Source organism: Armigeres subalbatus, chromosome 3, assembly GCF_024139115.2.
Source record: "Armigeres subalbatus isolate Guangzhou_Male chromosome 3, GZ_Asu_2, whole genome shotgun sequence".
NCBI lineage: Eukaryota > Metazoa > Arthropoda > Insecta > Diptera > Culicidae > Armigeres > Armigeres subalbatus.
The window spans coordinates 262,352,409-262,372,443 of NC_085141.1; the positions used below are offsets into that span (position 1 = coordinate 262,352,409).

General features: G+C 37.9%; 1 protein-coding gene and 1 long non-coding RNA gene across 2 annotated transcripts in view; both read left to right on the plus strand.

Annotated features, from left to right (window-relative positions):
- Window positions 1-20,035, plus strand: part of LOC134223967 (lysine-specific demethylase 4A-like) — a 48,702-nt gene that overhangs the window by 26,185 nt on the left and 2,482 nt on the right. Inside the window, 3 exon segments of the mRNA XM_062703185.1 lie at window positions 4,773-4,954; window positions 5,022-5,145; window positions 5,217-6,654. Of these exon segments, the coding sequence (XP_062559169.1) occupies window positions 4,773-4,954; window positions 5,022-5,145; window positions 5,217-6,654 (1,744 nt within the window).
- LOC134223968 (uncharacterized) lies at window positions 14,918-19,586 on the plus strand. Its single transcript, XR_009982795.1, has 2 exons — window positions 14,918-18,164; window positions 19,102-19,586. It is a non-coding gene; the product is annotated as an uncharacterized LOC134223968 (long non-coding RNA).

A 20,035-nucleotide genomic window follows, 5' to 3' on the forward strand; every position in this document is an offset into this window, starting at 1 on the left:
ACAAGCTACGGGTTCACATATTTTAATCACTGAAGTAGTGACATGCAAAAAAAAATTTTTTTGCTCTCCACTCTAATTCAGTGGAGAGAGATCCGATATAGAGAACTCTCTCTTGCAGACTTATGCCCTTGTTTCGTCAAGAGCTTGATTTATTTTATGATGTTCATTACATTATCACGCAAAAGGGATGGAGGTGAGTTGGTAGTCCGCAACAATTTTCTACTAAAAAAATGTGTTTTTTAACAGAAATTTGTTTTTAATTTCAAAACCTCTTTATTTTGATTTTGTTTACAATCTGACAGCATAATGACAGTTTGTATACGTCAATTTAACTGAAAGTTGCGCATTAATGGAAATCGCTTTTACACCAAATGACCATTTCGGGAAAGCAGCAAGAAGCGAGCTATTCACACACACACACACACGAATTCCACCGCGTTGTACATTATTTTCTCTGCTTGCTTTGCTATCGCATTCGTAACAAACTCACACATCTTGCTGAAGCCGGACGCCATCTCGCTTCGGGTGCGGTAACGAAAGTTGCCGACCGAGCACATGGCATATTGCTCGCCGCCGCTTGTTTACAAACCTGTTTTTGTGTTTCCTTGTTTTGTCCAACCCATAATGATTGAACGCACAGCGTGAACGGGAGGGTTCTGCCGATGAAAAACACTATGCGCGCGGAGGTTGTGAGTGAAGTTGATTGCTTGCCCGGTTTGGCCTGCTTTATTCTACGTACGCGTCGCTCTTGCTCGCCGCAATATGGTGCCGTTGGTTAGCTTATAAAGCTATGAGAGCGAGAGAAGCATTCGGAATTGGCGAAGGAGACGTTACTATGTTGATTAGTGCTTATGTGTAATTTATGTTGAGTCATAATTGACGATAATAACCTTATTTAGTGGAAACTCTCGTATAGTGTTAGGGTTTATTCTCCAATTACGTAACTTAAAAATTATCAATCATAAAACTTTTGTATTAACTATCCTAAATATTTGTACGGATCGTAACGCTTTTTCTAGATCGTTACGTAATTTGCGAATGGACGCTTATTATGGGGCAAAAATCCGATATACCCTTAAAGCGCTTGTTAACCATTAAGCAATAAAAAATGGCTTTACATCAATTAATTATAAATATAATAATGAAATTAAACTTTATTTCATTCTCCTTCTTCTCTTATGATCATCATTTACCTCATGTACTGTGCACAGTCTTAGGAAATTTCAATCATTCGAACTCTCGTGCGCGAGTAAACTCGCTTAGTAGATAAGTATCTATCGCTCTAGAGTTTTTCACGGAAAATTGCATCATTCTACTCTAGACTGGCCTAGCCTAGTATGGAAGGTTGTCGAATGCTACGGGGCACTCCACCCCATAATTTTGCGTTAGGATGAGAAAATCATTCTCTGAACTTTTCAGCTTAATCGGTTGTCGCTGGCGCATTTGATTTTATATTTATATAGGGGAACTGTTCCGTTTTCCATCTCACTGAACATTTATTCATCTCATCGCAAAACAAAGATATATAGCACCAATCTCGTCGCTTCTTTTTGTTAACACGCGTGCTCACTGGTGAAAAAAAAATCACAAAAATGAGAAACAAACCAAATTCCTTTTCGAACCGTTCCTCTAGGAGAGAAAGTGTTTTGCTTAGTGCCTAATTTGGCCAACCCTGTAAAATGCATAGTTTCCAAAAACTATCGATTATTTTCCACAGCGTAGAAGCATAAGGAATATATCTCCTGTTACAGCTTTTTTTCGATCAGGTACTCATTTCAATGTTCCTTCCATTCCTTGATCTCCCCTTATCTTGATGGTACCTTCAATATTGAAATAGGGAGAAGCGAATATAATTCATAAAACCCAGATTAATCCACCTAGCGGTGATGGTGCCTTTCTCGTTCGTTCAAAAGGTTTGGAAAAATCTCAAATAACACCAATATGTGGATTGGTCTTATTTTTCATATTTGTTTATATGCATAAAAAAATTCTCGCCAAACGCAATTTGTTGCAAACAAATCGGATGAGCATAAGAGCAAAAAATGGCATTTTATTTAGTAGTTTTAAAATTAGTATTTTCGCCATAACTTTTGACCCAATTGTACGATCCGGCCAAGTTTCTATAGGAAACAATGGGACAAGATTCTGCGTCGAATGCAATCGACCTGAGAAGCACACATATTGCACATCAATCACAGTAACTTATATATGACCGGATTCAGTCACAATATGGTTACTGCAACCAGATTTGTTGAACTTGTGTTGCTTGGGGAATAGATAAAGTCTAAGTGCTAAAAAAGTGAGCTAGACTTTTTTGAACTCTTTTTCACAATAAATAGTAATTTTACCATAACTTCTAAGCCCATAGTCCGATCTGGCCAATTTTCAATAAGAAACAATGAGACATTCTGTGTCGAATGCAATTTAATGCGAGCAAATCGGTTGAGGAAAAGTGCCTAAAAAATGAGTTTAGCGATTTTCCCATAAAAAAATGGTATAATTTTCGATCCCAAAGTCCGATATAGCCAATTTTCAATAGGAAACAACGGGACAGGATTCTACGTCGAATGCAACTTGTTGTGAGCAAATCGATTGAGAATAAGTGCCCGAAAAATGAGTGTCATTTTTTACGCGATTTTTTCGTATGAATTTATATTTTGGCCATAACTTTCGATCCCATAGTCCAATCTGGCCAATTTCAAATAGGAAACAATGGGACAGAATTCTGCGTCGAATGCAACTTGTTGCAAGCAAATCGGTTAAGGATAAGTGCCCGAAAAATGAGTGACATTTTTTGAGTAATTTTGCGCACACACACAAACACACATACACACACACATACAGACATCACCTCAATTCGTCGAACTGGGTCGATTGGTATATAAAACTATGGGTCTCGGGCCTTCTATAAAAGTTTGTTTTTGGAGCGATCATATAGCCTTTACCGTATACTTAGTATACGAGAAAGGCAAAATGGTATAATTTTCGATCCATAGTCCGATATGGCCAATTTTCAATAGGAAACAACAGGACAGGATTCTACGTCGAATGCAACTTGTTGTGAGCAAATCGGTTGAGGATAAGTGCCCGAAAAATGAGTGACATTTATTACGCGATTTTTTTGTATGAATTTGTATTTTGGCCATAACTTTCGATCCCATAGTCCGATCTGGCCAATTTCAAATAGGAAACAATGAGACAGGATTCTACATCGAATGCAACTTGTTGCGAGCAAATCGGTTGAAGATAAGGGCCCGAAAAATGAGTGACATTTTTTACGCGATTTTTTCGTATGAATTTGTATTTTGGCCATAACTTTTGATCCCATAGTTCGATCTGGCCAATTTCAAATAGGAAACAATGGGACAGGATTCTGCGTCGAATGCAATTTTTTGCGAGCAAATCGGTTGAAGATAAGTGCCTGAAAAATGAGTGACATTTTTTACGCGATTTTTTTGTATGAATTTGTATTTTGGCCATAACTATCGATCCCATAGTCCGATCTGGCCAATTTCAAATAGGAAACAATGAGACAGGATTCTACATCGAATGAAACTTGTTGCGAGCAAATCGGTTAAGGATAAGGGCCCGAAAAATGAGTGACATTTTTTACGCGATTTTTTCGTATGAATTTATATTTTGGCCATAACTTTCGATCCCATAGTCCGATCTGGCCAATTTCAAATAGGAAACAATGGGACAGAATTCTGCGTCGAATGCAACTTGTTGCAAGCAAATCGGTTAAGGATAAGTGCCCGAAAAATGAGTGACATTTTTTGAGTAGTTTTGCGCACACACACACACATACACACACACACACACACACAGACATCACCTCAATTCGTCGAACTGAGTCGATTGGTATATAACACTATGGGTCTCCGGGCCTTCTATAAAAAGTTTGTTTTTGGAGCGATCATATAGCCTTTACCGTATACTTAGTATACGAGAAAGGCAAAAATTGTCGGATTAAAGTTTGTTCCATTGAGTTTCACCATATTTAACATGGGAGAAAAGATTCGTACGAATAGATTTTTTGTGTGCACCGTACAAGCCATCCCCCACTGTAACATTGGCGCCTCACAGGTTCGCGTGAAATATTGGCGCCTCATTCTTTTAGTGTTCATGATGCATTTTCCCTGATATTTATTTTGAGGTTTTTACACTCAGTTTTTATTTTTTCAACTAGTCAAAATATGCAACTTCATGTACCTACTAGGCAAATTAGAAAAAATATCCCCAAAAATGACTGCCAAAGCTCATGTGAAATTAATTATTCGTTTTGCAAAAACAATTTTTTTTTTTCGTTGGGCATAAATACGTCAGACATTATGGACGTCTTGGGGCCAACTGCCCCTCCCTTGAATTCATTTGAGAAACGCAAAAGAGTGTAAGAGACAAGGACATACGTTAGAGAAAAATGAGTACAATGTTTTAAAACTTTTTTTTGTTTGTGCGAGTTTGTATACGAGTTGTATAAGAGCTGAAAAAATTACTTATTTTTATTTTTATTGACAATAACGTACAAACAATATCAACATTTTGCCAAAAAGCAATAAAACCAAAGCATTTATTACTGCAGCCAACTTAAATTTGACCAAAATCTGCTTCAACCCCCTCATTTGCTACTTGTGTATTCTAAAATTCACAAAACTTGTATAGACTGGAATGATTCTTACAATTTTACCTTAACTTGTGAAAGATAGAGACGGATTAAAATGTATTTTCTTATTCTAAAAACTGTTATGTCTGTTCTCTCCTTTTCCCACCAGATTATTCCCCCACCAGAATGGAAACCTCGGAAGAAGGGTTACGATCTCGATGGGCTCAATTTGACAATCCCGGCGCCCATTTGCCAGGTCGTTGCCGGAAAGCAAGGCTTGTATCAACAAATCAACATTCAGAAAGGTTCACTAACAGTGAAACAGTTCTCTGAACTGGCGAATACGGAAAGGTAATTGATGCTCAAATGTTATCACCGATACGAATGTTTTAAAAAACGATTAATTTATTTCGTTTAGGTATGCCACGCCAAAGCATTTCGACTTCGAAGACTTAGAACGGAAGTACTGGAAAAATATTACTTACGTTGCACCGATCTACGGCGCTGATGTCTGCGGAAGTGTCACAGATGATGATTGTAATGTAAGTACAGTTTATTCTACTTTCAGTTCATTTAGATTAACTCCTTCTTCCATTCTGCTTTACTTGCTCAGATCTGGAACATCAATCGCCTTGGGACGATTCTGGACTTTGTCAACCAGGATTATGGCATCTCGATCGATGGAGTGAACACCGCTTATCTTTATTTCGGCATGTGGAAAACTACATTTGCATGGCACACGGAAGATATGGATTTGTACTCGATCAACTATCTACACTTCGGTGCCCCAAAAACGTGGTACGCAGTCCCCCCTGAGCACGGCCGAAAGCTAGAGAAATTAGCCAACAGTTGTTTCCCGGCGAGTTTCCAAACGTGTGCGGCGTTCCTGCGTCACAAAATGACCCTCATCAGTCCGCAGATTTTAAAGCAACATAACATCCCATACGATAAAATAACCCAAGAGGAAAATGAAATTATGATAACCTTTCCCTTCGGATATCATGCAGGGTTCAATCATGGGTTTAACTGCGCGGAATCGACCAACTTCGCGTTGCCTCGCTGGATCGAGTACGGAAAGCGAGCAACTCAATGCTACTGCAGTTCAGATATGGTTAAGATCTCAATGGATACGTTCGTGAAGCGCTTTCAGCCGGATAAGTACGAAGCCTGGATGGATGGGACGGACTTTGGTCCGCATCCTGAGGATCCGTCACACATTGTGGGGCCACCGCCGCGAGTTATCGATTGTGATAAAGATGAGGGCATTGAATCGTTCACGGAGGAAGGGGAGCATACTCCGATGAAGAAAGCATGTAACATTGCAACCACAAATATCCGCAAAATGTCATTCAAGGAAAAGAATCCAGACTTGGATTTAAACGATATTCAAAATAATCCTCACATTCCTGACGACGTGAAGATGGTCCTGAGTGGTGCGCTAGTGGCAGATGACATTGATGACGAAGTCGAAGAGGTGCAACCAAGCAAATCCGATGCTGGCTCAGACAGCTTCAAATCTTCGTCCTACGATCCGTTCGGTTCTGAGGATGATGAAGATGAAGAATTCAGCACCAAAAGCAAGAAACGCAAGAAGAAGAAGGCTGGCAGTGACTATGATGACGATTGGTATTCGTCACAGAGTAGATCTAGGCGAACATCATCGCCCAGGAAACGACTGTCCAGAGAGCAACAGGCTACCAAGGCTGAGCGAGAAAAGCAACGTTTAGATCGCCGGGCCACGCTGGAGGACAAACGCAAACGCAGAGAAGAGGAGAAGAAAGTTCGAGATGAGGAACGTGAACGGGAACGCAATGAACGACTGGAAAAGAGGGAACGCGAACGCCAGGAGAAGAAAGAACAGCGTGAAAGAAACTTAACCGATTCGAAAAAGAAAGCAATGAACAGGATAAAAGATCGCATGAGCAATGGAAGCAAATCGCCCAAAAAGCCAGCCAACGGAACATCGCCGGCGATGAAAAAGATCAAGAATCAACTGATGAAAGAGCTCCCGCCGCAGTTGAAAATGTTGGAGCCCCACAAAAAGTTCGAAGGTAAGATTCCGCATCTTAAGAAGACCGGTGTCGTGAATGTCAATGACAACGGTGTTACTAGCAGTGGAAGTACTCAAAACAAAAGTAGTAACGTAACGTCGGTGGGACCTGTTGGAAAGCTATCTCTGCCAAAGTCGACTACAGTGACTGTGATAAATCGTCCGGGTGAATTGTCGAGGCGAGAACCTTCTAACATATTGCAGAAGCCAAAGCCAATTAGTTTGCCTCTGTCTGACAGTAGTTTGGCGAAAAAGATCAGCAGTATTCCAAATCTGGTGGTTAAGCAAATTGACGAGAGCGAGGTGAAAAAGCATCCATCGTTTATCTCACGAAACATAACTCCATCCAAGAAACCGTGTTCAACGGACCATAAGGATGAACGAAATGAAGAAAAGCTCCCGTACAGACCATCGTCGTACATTCCTCCTCCAGTGAAAATTCCTAAACCTCCTACTCCAGTTAAACAGAAGTTTGATTATATGAGCGCCTTCAATGCCTTCCTGAAAAACACTGGTCAAGCCGCGCCACCAACTAGGATTCAAAAACCACCACCAAGTATAAAGGCGACTACCAACAGATCTAACGACGAACTGTCGATGCCACCATTAAGGCCATCTGCAGTCGTTCCACAATATATCCAAATTAAACAGCCAGTAAACTGTCGGACGATCGAAACTTCTGATGGCCAAATAGAGATCGTTGTTCGTCAGCAACCAGAGCCACAAATAGTCGAATTCAAACAAGAGATCGCCCCGGCGCTATCATCATCTGTTATTGCGCCGCAAAGCTTTTTGAATATTCAGCATCAGCCTCCGGATCAGTTGCTTCAGCCACCAGAAGAAGACCTGCCGCTGGTGAAATTTGAAGAGGTGCAACAGTTCCGGTACTTTGACGCGGCAGGCAACGAAATACCTGGTCCCTGTCAGCCGTCTCTGGTCTATGAAGAAACTGTTGTACATAGTTCGCCAATGATCTCGGAAGAATGCGAAACCACCACGACGTTGCTAACTTACATTGACAGTACTCATGAACCGCTGCAGTCCACCGTCATTAACAACAACGGCACCGGCTTCGTTTGGTCTAACAACCAGAACACTTACTTGAATGAACGATTTGTAGAATATAACCATTAGATTAGCTGATCGGTTATGCCATATTTTTGTCAGCGATTATTATTTCGAGTCTACCACTTTCTTTCCCTTTTACCTCTTAAACACTCTCACATACATACTGTAAATGAATGTTTGTTCGATTATTTTTTATTATTTTATAACTGATCATCAGTAGACTGCAAGCTAAAATGGCTTTTGAAGACCATAATTTAATATTACGATTATTACAAACAGTAGCATTAGGTTTTGTCCATTATTTAAATTGTTTCCAATTGGTATGCTTACCTCGTTAAAGATGTATAAAAGTTTGTGGTCTTGGAAGCGTTTAATGCATAGGGAACGTTTCGTCGAAATGTTACATATACCATTGAAAGTCATGAGGAATGTTTCAACATGATCTTGTTTAGTATTAAAACTATGGATACTTTAAGACTTAAAATTTTGTTATTTATTAGTGTAATTTGGAAGAATTCCTTTTTCTTTCCATAGTGAATAACGCATAGTATCACTTCATTTCGGATAATTTGCTCATTCATAAGTCATGAACAACAACTCTGAAGGCGTACCCAACAAAGCCGACGCATTTCTTATTCCACGTGAAATTGATTTGTGTTTTCCTCGTTTTGGTATATCTAAATACTAATATATTAGAGCATTCACCAGAAGTTTTGATTTCTTACGTAGGGAATTTGTTCCATGATCCCGCATCAATAACATTCGCAAAAGAGGCGATTTATGCTTAATCTGTCCCGTTTTAGTTGTTGCTATCATACGTGCTCATTGCTGAAAAAAATTAAATGAAAAAAAAAGAGATACAAAGCAATTTGCACTCCAATGCTTTGTTTTCGGTTATTGATATAGGTACATGTTATGAATTAAGGCTTCATGACATGTCATTCAGAATGGCTGCCTTGCGGCTTACCAACACAGTCAAACAATCACCCACCCCACCCACTCGGATATGCACCGATAATTTTAATTCATATACTGACTACATACCTGACCATCTTCTCACTAAAAAAGTAAATCTGGACTTAGTTCGAAGTTCAATCTACGCGGCAGTATGATGATGTCATCACATAGCGCTAATTTTGGGAAGTTATATAAGCAAGTGAACAAAGTGAAAAAATTCCCCCCAGTAACGCACCATGCCAACGACGTCGCCGGTTTCAACACTCTGCACGTCGTCGGTAGCGTCGTATGCAAGCAATCATTGATCAGCAACAGACAGTGATGTCGATATGAACTATTGTGGAATCTTAGCGGAAACATGTAAAATATCTATAAAATTAATCAATCTTTTCCTAATGCATTATGTATTGATGCAGTAATAATATCTTATTTAATCTGTTTTGAAGTGCATTGTAAAAACTGAAAAATCGGAGCAAAAAATGATCTTGTTATTGGTTGGTTTTGAGCAGCTGGCAACAACGGTTTAAGATGTAAACATAAACAACCAGCATCGTGAAAACAAAATTCATAAATATTCATCTAAACCAAAGAAAAACTGTTGCTTTTCTGACAAATTCCATCAGTTAATCCCATCCTTAGATTGTATTGATTAATACTGCGTCTAAATTGGGCTGAATTCTTCCGAATACGTGCAATGTTTACTATTGTCGGATGTTAACAAAAAATGAATCCCACGTGTATGCTTACTGAATTGGTATTGGAAGTTTCCACAACTACAAATCCATGGTTGATGATTTTTATGACACAATCACATAGAAATTTGAGTGTCACAACGCTTCACCTTAAAGGAGCAGTAACCCTATATCATGCCTTAGAACTGGCGTTTCACAAATTTGGGTTGTTTGCCTAAAAAATGAACAAGAAAAACCATATTACCCTTCTTGATTGGTAAAGGTTTATATTCGTTGAAAAATAAGCAACGAATGGAAGCTCCTGACAGTAGGTAGGACTTCGCCAGATTATTCTTGAGATAAATTTTTATCATCAAAAAGTTAGAAAATTTGAATGCAAGCTTTTTATTCCGAAACGTTTGCAATGATTTCTCGATTAAAATGACTGAATGTCATTAATTGAAGCATGCTCTAAGCTGCATACCAGAAGTGAACTTTATTAGCCCTTCCCTTTCTATGATTTTATTCAAATATTGCAATAGGATGAACTGGGATGAATCACCTTTGATAAAAACTCTAGAATAGAGTTATTTGACATAGCCAAAAACAAAAAAAATCAATTGTAAAACAATAGTTACATAATTTTTTTTTCACAAATTTCATTATTTTGATACACATTTGATTATTATAAGCAGTCTAAAGAAACCAGAAAGATATGGCTGATAACGTTTTTAGTTGTTGAAACAATTCGATTAAAATTGGAAGGTGCAACATTTGATAGTGCTTTACAGCTACCATTGAGAGGGAAGAATTAAATCAATATGAAGGAAGGCATCTACAGTAAACTAAAGGTATTTATTTGTTCGGTACGAGTTATTTACACTATTTTTTGCACTATTTAATAATTAAAGTTCAAAGTGCTTGTCTTTGAACGACTTCGCATAAACGTTCTTGTTGAAAATCAGGTTGATACAGTGATACAGAGTATCGCTCGAAAAACTCCAAAAAAATCTTATAGCGTATTCAGATTACGAAGTTTTTTTTCGTGATAGAATTGGAAATAAGATGAGTGGCATCTAGATACTCTTTATCATGTCATTAAGCTCGAAACTAGGTACTATTTCGGTTTTCACAACTGAAACAGTAGCCACTTCAACGGTTTTCAACGACCAGGTTTCTTTGCCAAATGCAACCAGTGCACTCATAAATCATTAATGAATACCAAATTCTTAAAAACGGCAAAAGGCATACAGAAATAATGGAAGAGGAATCACACTATAGAATCAGATGGTCGGGGTCAGCCAAATCGCACTAAGCGACAACAAAAAATTAACCTTTTTTCTGCTGAAACTTTCGTTTAGCAGATTTATTTGGTCGCAAATCGTTTCCGACATCCCTCAACCCCATAACTGAGGATATCCTATTGCAAATGTACGCTTTAAGTATGTAATATAAAACTATTTTCGTTGTTCTTGTATGAACAAAATAGCACAAGTTAGTCGAAAAGCCGCTTATTGCGGTTTGGCTGAACCCCGACCAGATGTCTGTCCAAAGTGTTCAAACTCATTAGGACAGTTCATATTTTGAAAATGTTTGAAAATTCCAACTACTATATGTTTATTAGCATCATGATTCAACAGTTGTAGGAGGGCTTAACACTTTCTTGTCTACGAGTTTTTCAAAGATTTCAATAGGAAGGAATCAACTTTGAGCAAATTGCTAGAACAAAAGTTATTTGGCATAGTTAAAAATTGGGCTACCCCAAATGGCAATTTGGCATGACGAGTTGAATAGCCAGGGGCCATTTGGCATAAAGACCATTTAGCATAATGACCATTTGGCATAAAAATTAAAAGAATCAAAAAATATCTGTATTATTGCCTTATTCTGGGCATATGCGTGTTTTAAGGAGTGATTTACTTTTTCGCCTTATTCCGAGTAAATTTTGAAAATGTGATTGATTAAGGAGTTTTTATTTCAAATGCGTGTTTCGAAAGGAAGAATGATCTACTCATTAGGGAAGATCCATTAATTACGTAACGCAAAAAACGAACTTTTTCAACCCCCCCTCCCCCCTATGTCACACTTTTTGTATGAAGCATCTGAAAATTTTGTATGGATCGTCACACTTCACTCAACCCCCCCTCCCCCCTCTGAGCGTTACGTAATTTGTGGACGTTCCCTTAGAATTCTTCTAACCAAATGCATGCATTTTTTCTCGTTATAAGGAGAAATCGTGTGCTTTAAAAGATGGAATCATCAGCTCATTTGTCTGATTCCGATCGTATGCGTAGAAAAAAAATCATATACGCTTCGACTTTTGCGTTCTTTTGGAAAATGGGTCATCTAGTCTTCTGCCTTCTTCCGAAAAAGGGTAATTTACTATTTTGCCCTTTTCCGGGCAAATGCGTACTTTTAAGGAAGGGATCATCTACTGTTTTGCCTTATTCCGGGTAAATGCATACTTTTATGTAAGGAGTCATCTACTCTTTTGCCTTATTCCGATCAAATGCATACTTTTAAAGAAGGAGTCATCTACTCTTTGCCTTTGCCTGAAAAAATGCGTACATTCTAAGGAGTCATCTACTCTTTATCCTTTTTTTGGGCGAATGCGTACTTTTGAAGAAGGAGTCATGTACTCTTTTGCATTTTTCCGGTAAAATTCATACTTTTAAAGAAGTAGTTATCTACTCTTTTGTAGGTAGTTATCTACGTTTTCTGGGCAAATGCATACTTTTGAAAGAGTCATCTACTCTTTTACTTCATCCCGGGCAAATGCGTACTTTTATAGAAGAAGTCATCTATTATTTTGCCTTATTCCGGGCAAATGTCAGATATGGCCAGTGCTATCGGCAGGTGCCTTGCTACAATAGATGGTAGTATCATCATCATCATCATCATTATTCCGGGCAAATGTGTACTTTTAAAGGAGTCATCTACTATTTAGCCTTTTTCCTGGAAAATGCATACTTTTAAAGAAGGAGTCATCTACTATATTGGCCTCGAGGTATCCAGCAAAGTGGAAGTGGCCTCGAGGTATCCAACAAATTATGCCAATGGTCGTTATGCCTAAAGGTATTTATGTCAAATGGCCTTTAGACGTTTAAGTCGTCACACAAAATGGCATTATGCCAAATGTCATATGGGCTTTTTCCGTTAAAACAGTGAAAAACGAAAAAAAAATTGATTGTACATAAATCAATAGTTGCTTCATTTTTTCCAATAGTTTTGCTATTTTTATATAAAAATCGATTCCCGGTCCAGTCTAGTTCTAGGTTTGGACATTTTTTCGACTTCCCTGGGCATAAAATGTTTCAACGTGTTAGCCTCATGATATAGGGTAGGATGGGGCAAGATGGGTCACCTTAGGCGAATCCTGAATGTCTCAATACAGAAACATTTTAATTCAATTTTTCAACGTGGTTAAAAAAGGGGCCAGGGGTATGAATCAATGAAAATTCCACTTTTTATTTCATTTAGAGTAAATACAGTAGGAGTCTATTTTCTGTCAATAAAAAAAGTCAACCTTAAAATCCTGCAAATAATACTGTTTTCAATTTCCATTAAATTACACACAGATATATAGCTGTATTGCCAATGATTTTATTGAATAAAATAGGATTCTACAGCTTTGGGCAAAGAAATGGCTCTACATTAAAAAATGTCTGCAATTTCTTATGGAAGCAAGCCGTCCGTTTATTGCTTTCTTACCGACAAAAATCATACATTTTTAATAAACAAATTAACACCATAATGCTCAAAAGTAACCTTAAAATGATTGAATCAGCAATGGAATATGTTTTAATCTAATCTACTCTAATCTCATACATGCGTAGCCAATATTTGAAAGCATCCTGAAAAATGACGGTTTCTGAATTCCGTCATTTTTCTTTTCATATGGGCAGGCAAACTACGCAGTATGTACCGCAGAGTTGACTCCTAGATAGTAAGCGACTTCAGGAATACCTAAAGTCACTCAATAGCTTGGAATCGAGGGGAAAGGAAGAAAGCGTGGACCTCCCGTACCAAACGCTTCCAATAATATAGATATCTGTTGGTGTGTATATGAGTGAGTATGTGTGTTTATATGTCTACACTGATAGACAAAAGTATTCGTCATGTTTTAATAGAGCTACTATGAAAACATGACGAATACCCATGTCCATCAGTATATGTATGTATTTGTGTATATGTATGTGTGTATAATGTGAATGTGTGTGTGCGTTTGTGTGAGTGCGTGCGTGGTCAATTTACGGATTATCAAAACCTTACTTCTCCTCAATAAATCTGACGCTGAACATGTTTGAGCATTTGCATAGGCTTGATCGCAATATTAACAAGAGCATTGCCCTTGATAACAATCGATCAGCCCTTGCAAGCAAAAACATGCGCACGTCTTCCGGATCTGCAGCACTTTTTTATACACTACAAATTTGTTTCGACCGCGGTCACTGCACTGGTTCTATTCTGAATCAGCAATGGAATATGTTTTGAATACAAACTATGCCTTTCGGTATGTGCTCACCCATCTTTCCCCATTTGCAAGTTCTTGTTAGATTGTTTATTTCAACGCAATCAGTACAACATCAGCTATAAAACTTATGATACTTTCACTATATTACTATAAATGTTTAAATTTTACATTGCTCGTCAGATTACACGTTTTATAGAAAGTGTGTTTCGTAAAAAAAAACAATGCTGAAAAATATTTTACCTTGACATACTCTACCAAAATGAAATGTTATCATCAAATCCAGTGACAAAAAAGTAGAAACAAATTGTTCCCCCTACAAAGTCATAAACTCCACATTAAAATGTATACGACGGCTCAAAAACCCATCTTACCCCGTGACCCATCTTGCCCCGCCTACGAATGCAAAAATGATTACTTGGCTTTGAAATTTCGTGGTTAATAACAATGTCCCAGTGTGGGATGTAATGCCAATAAAAAGAAGAATTTTAGTTAAACCATAAACTGCTTTTTCTTGATTGATGACTTGTGAGGGAAGTCAGATTTTTTCTTTTTTTGGAAAAGATGTTTAATTTTGATACACATAGTTAAGTTTGCCATCTTAGGGTGTTTTTAAGAGATATTGCGAAAAAAGATTCGGCTGCCGGTGGGACTTGAACCCACACTATTCCATTTAGTACACGGACGTATTGCCAATTATACAACGGCTGCCCTTGCGAGTTGTTCCATAACCAGCTAATAACGATGGGATATCAGTCGATTCCCCGTATCCATCAGATCTGCTTTTGCAACATTTCACCCTGTTCTCTCTACCCAACTATGTGTATCAGAATTGAACAACAGTCAGTTTGCGTTTGAATCCACAAACATGTGCTTCTATTTGTCGTATTGAGGCAGGTTTGCTTCTGCAACGACAATAGAGGCTCGCTTGCCACCGAGCGTCCGACCAGCAGCGGTGTGTGATACTGCAGGGTATCATCGTTTCTCTTTTTCTTGATTGATGACTTTCTTTTGTCATCAATCAAGAAAAAGAAACGAACGTGATACATAGTTGGTAGAACAAAAGCTAAAAATAAAACATCACTATTATCCGCATATTTGTCCAATGTTTGCTGGGATTTCCTATGTACATGGGACAGTTAGCATAGCATTTTTTGGCATTCCACATCAAACCAGTTTTTCCGTTGGTTTCCTTGTGTGGTACTAAGTACCTCTGTGGCTGTTGAATTGACCACCTCGTGGACTTGTTGCCACCATATTTTCAAATTTTCTCCAGTTGGGTGTCCTTCGCTGTATGTTCAGCCGCATGGCTCTCTCACGCCTATAACCGGTGATACTGGACAGCCTTCTCTTACGAATCTTTCAGCGAATCTTACCTTAGCGAATCCTACATATCACCAGATAGTGGTCAGAGTCGATATTTGGGCCTCGGAAGGTCCTCACATCTATGACATCTGAGAAATGCCGACCGTCCACCAAAACATGATCGATTTGAGAACACGTATCGCCATTTGGGTGTCTCCAGGTGTGCTTTCGAATATTCTTGCGTGCAAAATAGGTGCTACAGATAGCCATTCCTCTGGCTGCGGCAAAATTGACTAGCCTCAGGCCGTTGTCATTGGTAGTTGCGTAGAGGCCATACTTTCCACTGAGCGAAAGGACTCTTCCCTGTGCCGACCTGTGCGTTTGCGTCATAAATTCCATATCGTGTTCTAGGCATTCCGTAGGTCGAGACGCTCATAGAACTCGTTATTCGCATTATCGGGTTTGTTGGTGCAAATAACATTATCGGCAAGCTGTAGTTGAAGAATTTGCCCTTAATACTCAGCATGCAGATGCGATCACTTACCGGCCTTCATCTAATGAATCGACGCTGCTGCTTATCTAGCAACACTACGAAACCAACTCCAAGCTCCGCCTTCTTGCTCCCACTGTAGTAGATGTAATACTTAAATGATGTATGTACTCACAATTGGGTCAACTGCGCGGAATTCCCGTGCTGCAACCTTCACCTTCACCTTTTGCAGCTCTCGAACAAGGAGGGCAACTCGTGCAGGTTCCAACCGGGTCCTAACGTTCCAAGTATCGAGTTTCCAATCAGTTTCCGTTAAACATTGCCGTGTCCTTCGCCGATTGTTCAATCTTGTATTTTCTATTACATTTTTTGGGATTGATTGTTGGTTTTTCGGTATGCTGCCTTAACAGGGCTAGGATTGGATTCTAACGGAATTCACCAAGCAATTCCGATATCTAATCGAATCCGACTTCTTCGCACAATGCTTTACAAATAGCCTAAGCAATAAGCATGTTTTGCTCTGCCAAGTTACATGCTCTTAGACAGAAATTGCTGTCAAAGTTTTTCATATTAGGATCTTCAGGACGTAATGAAACTCTTAAACCTCAGATGTTTATGCTGGAAAGCCAACATCCCGACGAACAATTTTGTAAAAGAAACTGCACATCTAACTCTCTCCTTTAATTTTATGTGTTCAATTTAAAGTGATTGGAGCATACATGATCCATCGGAACTGAAGGGTTTGAAGAACTAAACAATACTAGCCCCTGATTTCAGAAACCGTTATTTATCCAAAAGGAAAACTGTTTGTTCGTTTATTTTTTCTTCAAATTATTATAAAACCCATATTTATTCACCTAGTAAAGACACTGCAATTTTCGCATTTATCCAAGACACCAACCTTTTGATTTGATACACAATTTTTCACACAACTATTAAACGCGATAGCTAATTGCTATTAATTGAATAGTTACCATCAAGGCTATCTATCAAATGCAACTTTATTGCGAGAAAATCGGTTCAGAATTATACATCAGAGAAATAGAAATCCGTGTCAAGCAAAACATATAACAAACTTGCTAGTTGGACTAGGATTTATAGCAGCTAATTGCATAACACGAACCTCTGTGATTAAAATCACTGTTTTCGTCATAGCTTCTAAATGAAATTGTAAATAATCTTAAAACGATAATAGTGTCAAACTAAGAAAGATTTTTCGCGTTGCATTCAAATTGGTTGAGTCTAACTGTATAGAAAGTTGTACCGAGGGGCTATCACTCAAAAAACGACTATTTTAAAGATGAAGTCCCACAGTGTAGTAATATACTGTCCGTCCGGGCCTTCCAGTCAATAACTAACCCAAGCAACCAGAAGTTCAGATTTTACTTAAATTTACTCTTAACCGAACTAATTGGTTCACTATGGTGCACATCAAGTTCCAAGCATCCTTAACGAAACTTTAAAGTTCACTTTTACGCTCCCACCATACGAAAAATTACTTAAAATGAGAGCTGATTAAGCCAAAATAGCCCTTCTTATCCGAACTTCTGGTTGCTTGGGAAGAAGCTTTTCCAGAATGCAAATATTTAGTTCCGTTTATTTAAGCTCATTAGGACTTAAATTCGCCTACTATGGTCCATGGTCCATGGGGTCACAGGGGCGTTTCCTCCATCAATGCACCTAGATAAAACTCGATGGTATAGGAAATGAGAATGCCTCTACAATGTTGTAAAATTTGTTGAAGTGAAGCACTGAAGTCATTTAAAAATTTAAAGGAATAAAGGGAAAAAAAAGAAAAAACGGTTAATTTTATATTTAAACAATTTTTGGTCTGTGGGGTTCTAAATTCAACATTCTTAAGGATTTGCTGCTTTTTCAAAATGAAATATGAATATCGAGATAATATAGGTACCTATCTATATACATAAAAATGAATTTCTGTCTGTCTGAACCTTATAGACTCCGAAACTAATGAACCGATCGGCGTGAAAATTAGTATGCAGAGGTTTTTGGGGCCGGTGGAAGTTTCTTAAGATGGTTCGAGACCCCTCCTTCCTTTGAAATGCGGGGCTCTCATACAAATGAAACATATATTTCTGCATAACTCGAGAACTAAGCGGAGAATAAATCCATTTTAGGCGATACGAAGTTCGTCGGGTCTGCTAGTTTTGCATAAATGCATAATTTTATAATTCGAAACCCTATGTAACTAATTTGTGTGATTTTAAAATTCTAAATCAAATCCAGATTTTTTTTGGAAATAATCTCCTATTTAAATAAAGACAATAATCATCCGCGTGAAAGCCGACTTCAACTGTATCTACCGCTTTTCTATAGGAATTGAAACTCTATAAATAAATCAAAATAATAGACCTGTGCAGTGAACCGAACCTCTATTGTTTTTATCTCAATAAAAAATATTGAGCGTCTTTCACTTTCACGAGGAGCTGGTTTCCTCAATTTCAACCAAAAATAATCTAATTTAATAAGGAATCGTAAAGTATACGATATAAATTTGTTTTCGGTGATCATGACGAGCATAGCAAAAGGTAGGTTTTCCATTTCGATAGAAAATATGCCATACAGGCCTCGCTTACAACAGAGAGTGTTCAATGTGATGAACGGTCAGATGTATCAATAGATGCTATACTTTGAGCTGAATTACAGCGGCACGTACGAAGTTTAAGTGAAATTTTGATGAAATGGGCTATCTGCTCTGAACTTTTTTTTTTTAATTTTATAACTATCTTAACGTCTATCTATCCATGAAAACAAAATTTTCCCATGTTTCTTGTATTAGTCATTTCACACAAAACAGTTATGTTATAACTGTTAAGTATGCATTTTTAAACAGCTTGGCCCTTTTATAGTTATGCTAACGTTAATGAAACTTCAAAGAATTTGAAACAAACAGTTGCTCCTAGCGATAGCTATTCCAACAAGAAAAATAGCATAAAAGTTATTTGAATCTATATTTAGTTGAAAGTTCGAAAAATCTTGAAACGAAATTTCCAATACCTTTTATTACACAAAAGCCTTTATTTTAATTATTATAACTCCCGAGTTTTGTTCAAAACTATTTAGTTTAATCAAGCTTCTTATCATTTCCGTTGCACTTTCCTTCATTACACAAAACACATTTCCCTCCCAATCTTTCATTATCATTCAGTAGCATGACCTGTTGTGTGTGTATCATTTGTCTTTCTTTCGTAATATATTCTGGCCTTAGGGGCCGTACACATATTACGTAAGCGCTTATGGGGGGAGGGGGGGTCGGTCAATATCTTACGCTCCATATAAATAAAAAATCATATGTATGAAAAAAATCTTACATGGGGGGAGGGGGGGTCGAAAAACCCAGAAAAAATGCTTACGTAATAAGTGTACGACCCCTTACAAGTTATCGGACAGATCTTAACCCCATTGCTGATGCATACTTCTATGGACGGTACCCCGGTACCGTACCGTACGGATCTCTAATTGTAGATGTCTGGCGAGCACGAGGCCGGCGCCACCCTGGTTTGCGTACCTGGGCTACTTTGAAAGTAATTTGGAAGCGAAATACCGTGCGGAAGAAGTGAAGTTGATTGAATGAAGAGGCTAGTCAAGTGTTAATTTGTTTTTGGGTAAAGGTGATCGTTTTCCGGACCTTGCCCAAACGAAAAGCTAACCATCGCAAAGGATTTCTTTATTTTTTATTGGTGTGCACTACGCAAAGGTAACGACATACAAATTATGAACTTTGTTTTTGGACTCATTGAAATCCAAAATTTTATTCGTGAGCATTTTTCAAGGATATATATAATAGCACCTGTGTTATTCATTATTTTAATACGTTTATCTGTTAGCATTATTTATTTAGTATTCCAAATGTAATATATTCAATTTTAACCTAATCCGGCGATAGATAGTGTTCGAGTAGAAGAAATCATTATCTATAAGTGATTCGTATAAATAAAGCAACTAGTGTACTCGGTTGTATAAGTTGGATTGAATATCACATTCAAATGAAAACGTTAAATTTCAGAAACCCACGAGACGAGCCAGCCTCGGGCTGAAAGTCTCGATAATAAAGACAAAAAAAAAAAAAAAAAAAAAAAAAAAAAAATTTCAGAAACTCAAAACTTTGTTCTGTCAGGTTAGTTAAAATATATTGTAAGTGTGATAATTCCAATGTTATCCACTTCGTTCTACTTAGATATCCTTCAAATTATTTACTTCAAAATGGAAACAAGTCTATTTTTAGCAGCATTCTTCAAGAATATTCAAGAAATTCTTCTCTTGGGATCCAAACGAGCATGGAAAGTTGAATACCGTGTAAGTTTCGTTAAGACTGTGCAAAACTTACGTATTCTTACTTTTTAAGTTGTTATGTTATTATAAAAGATGTTTTCATATATTATCGTTCATTCATTATTCA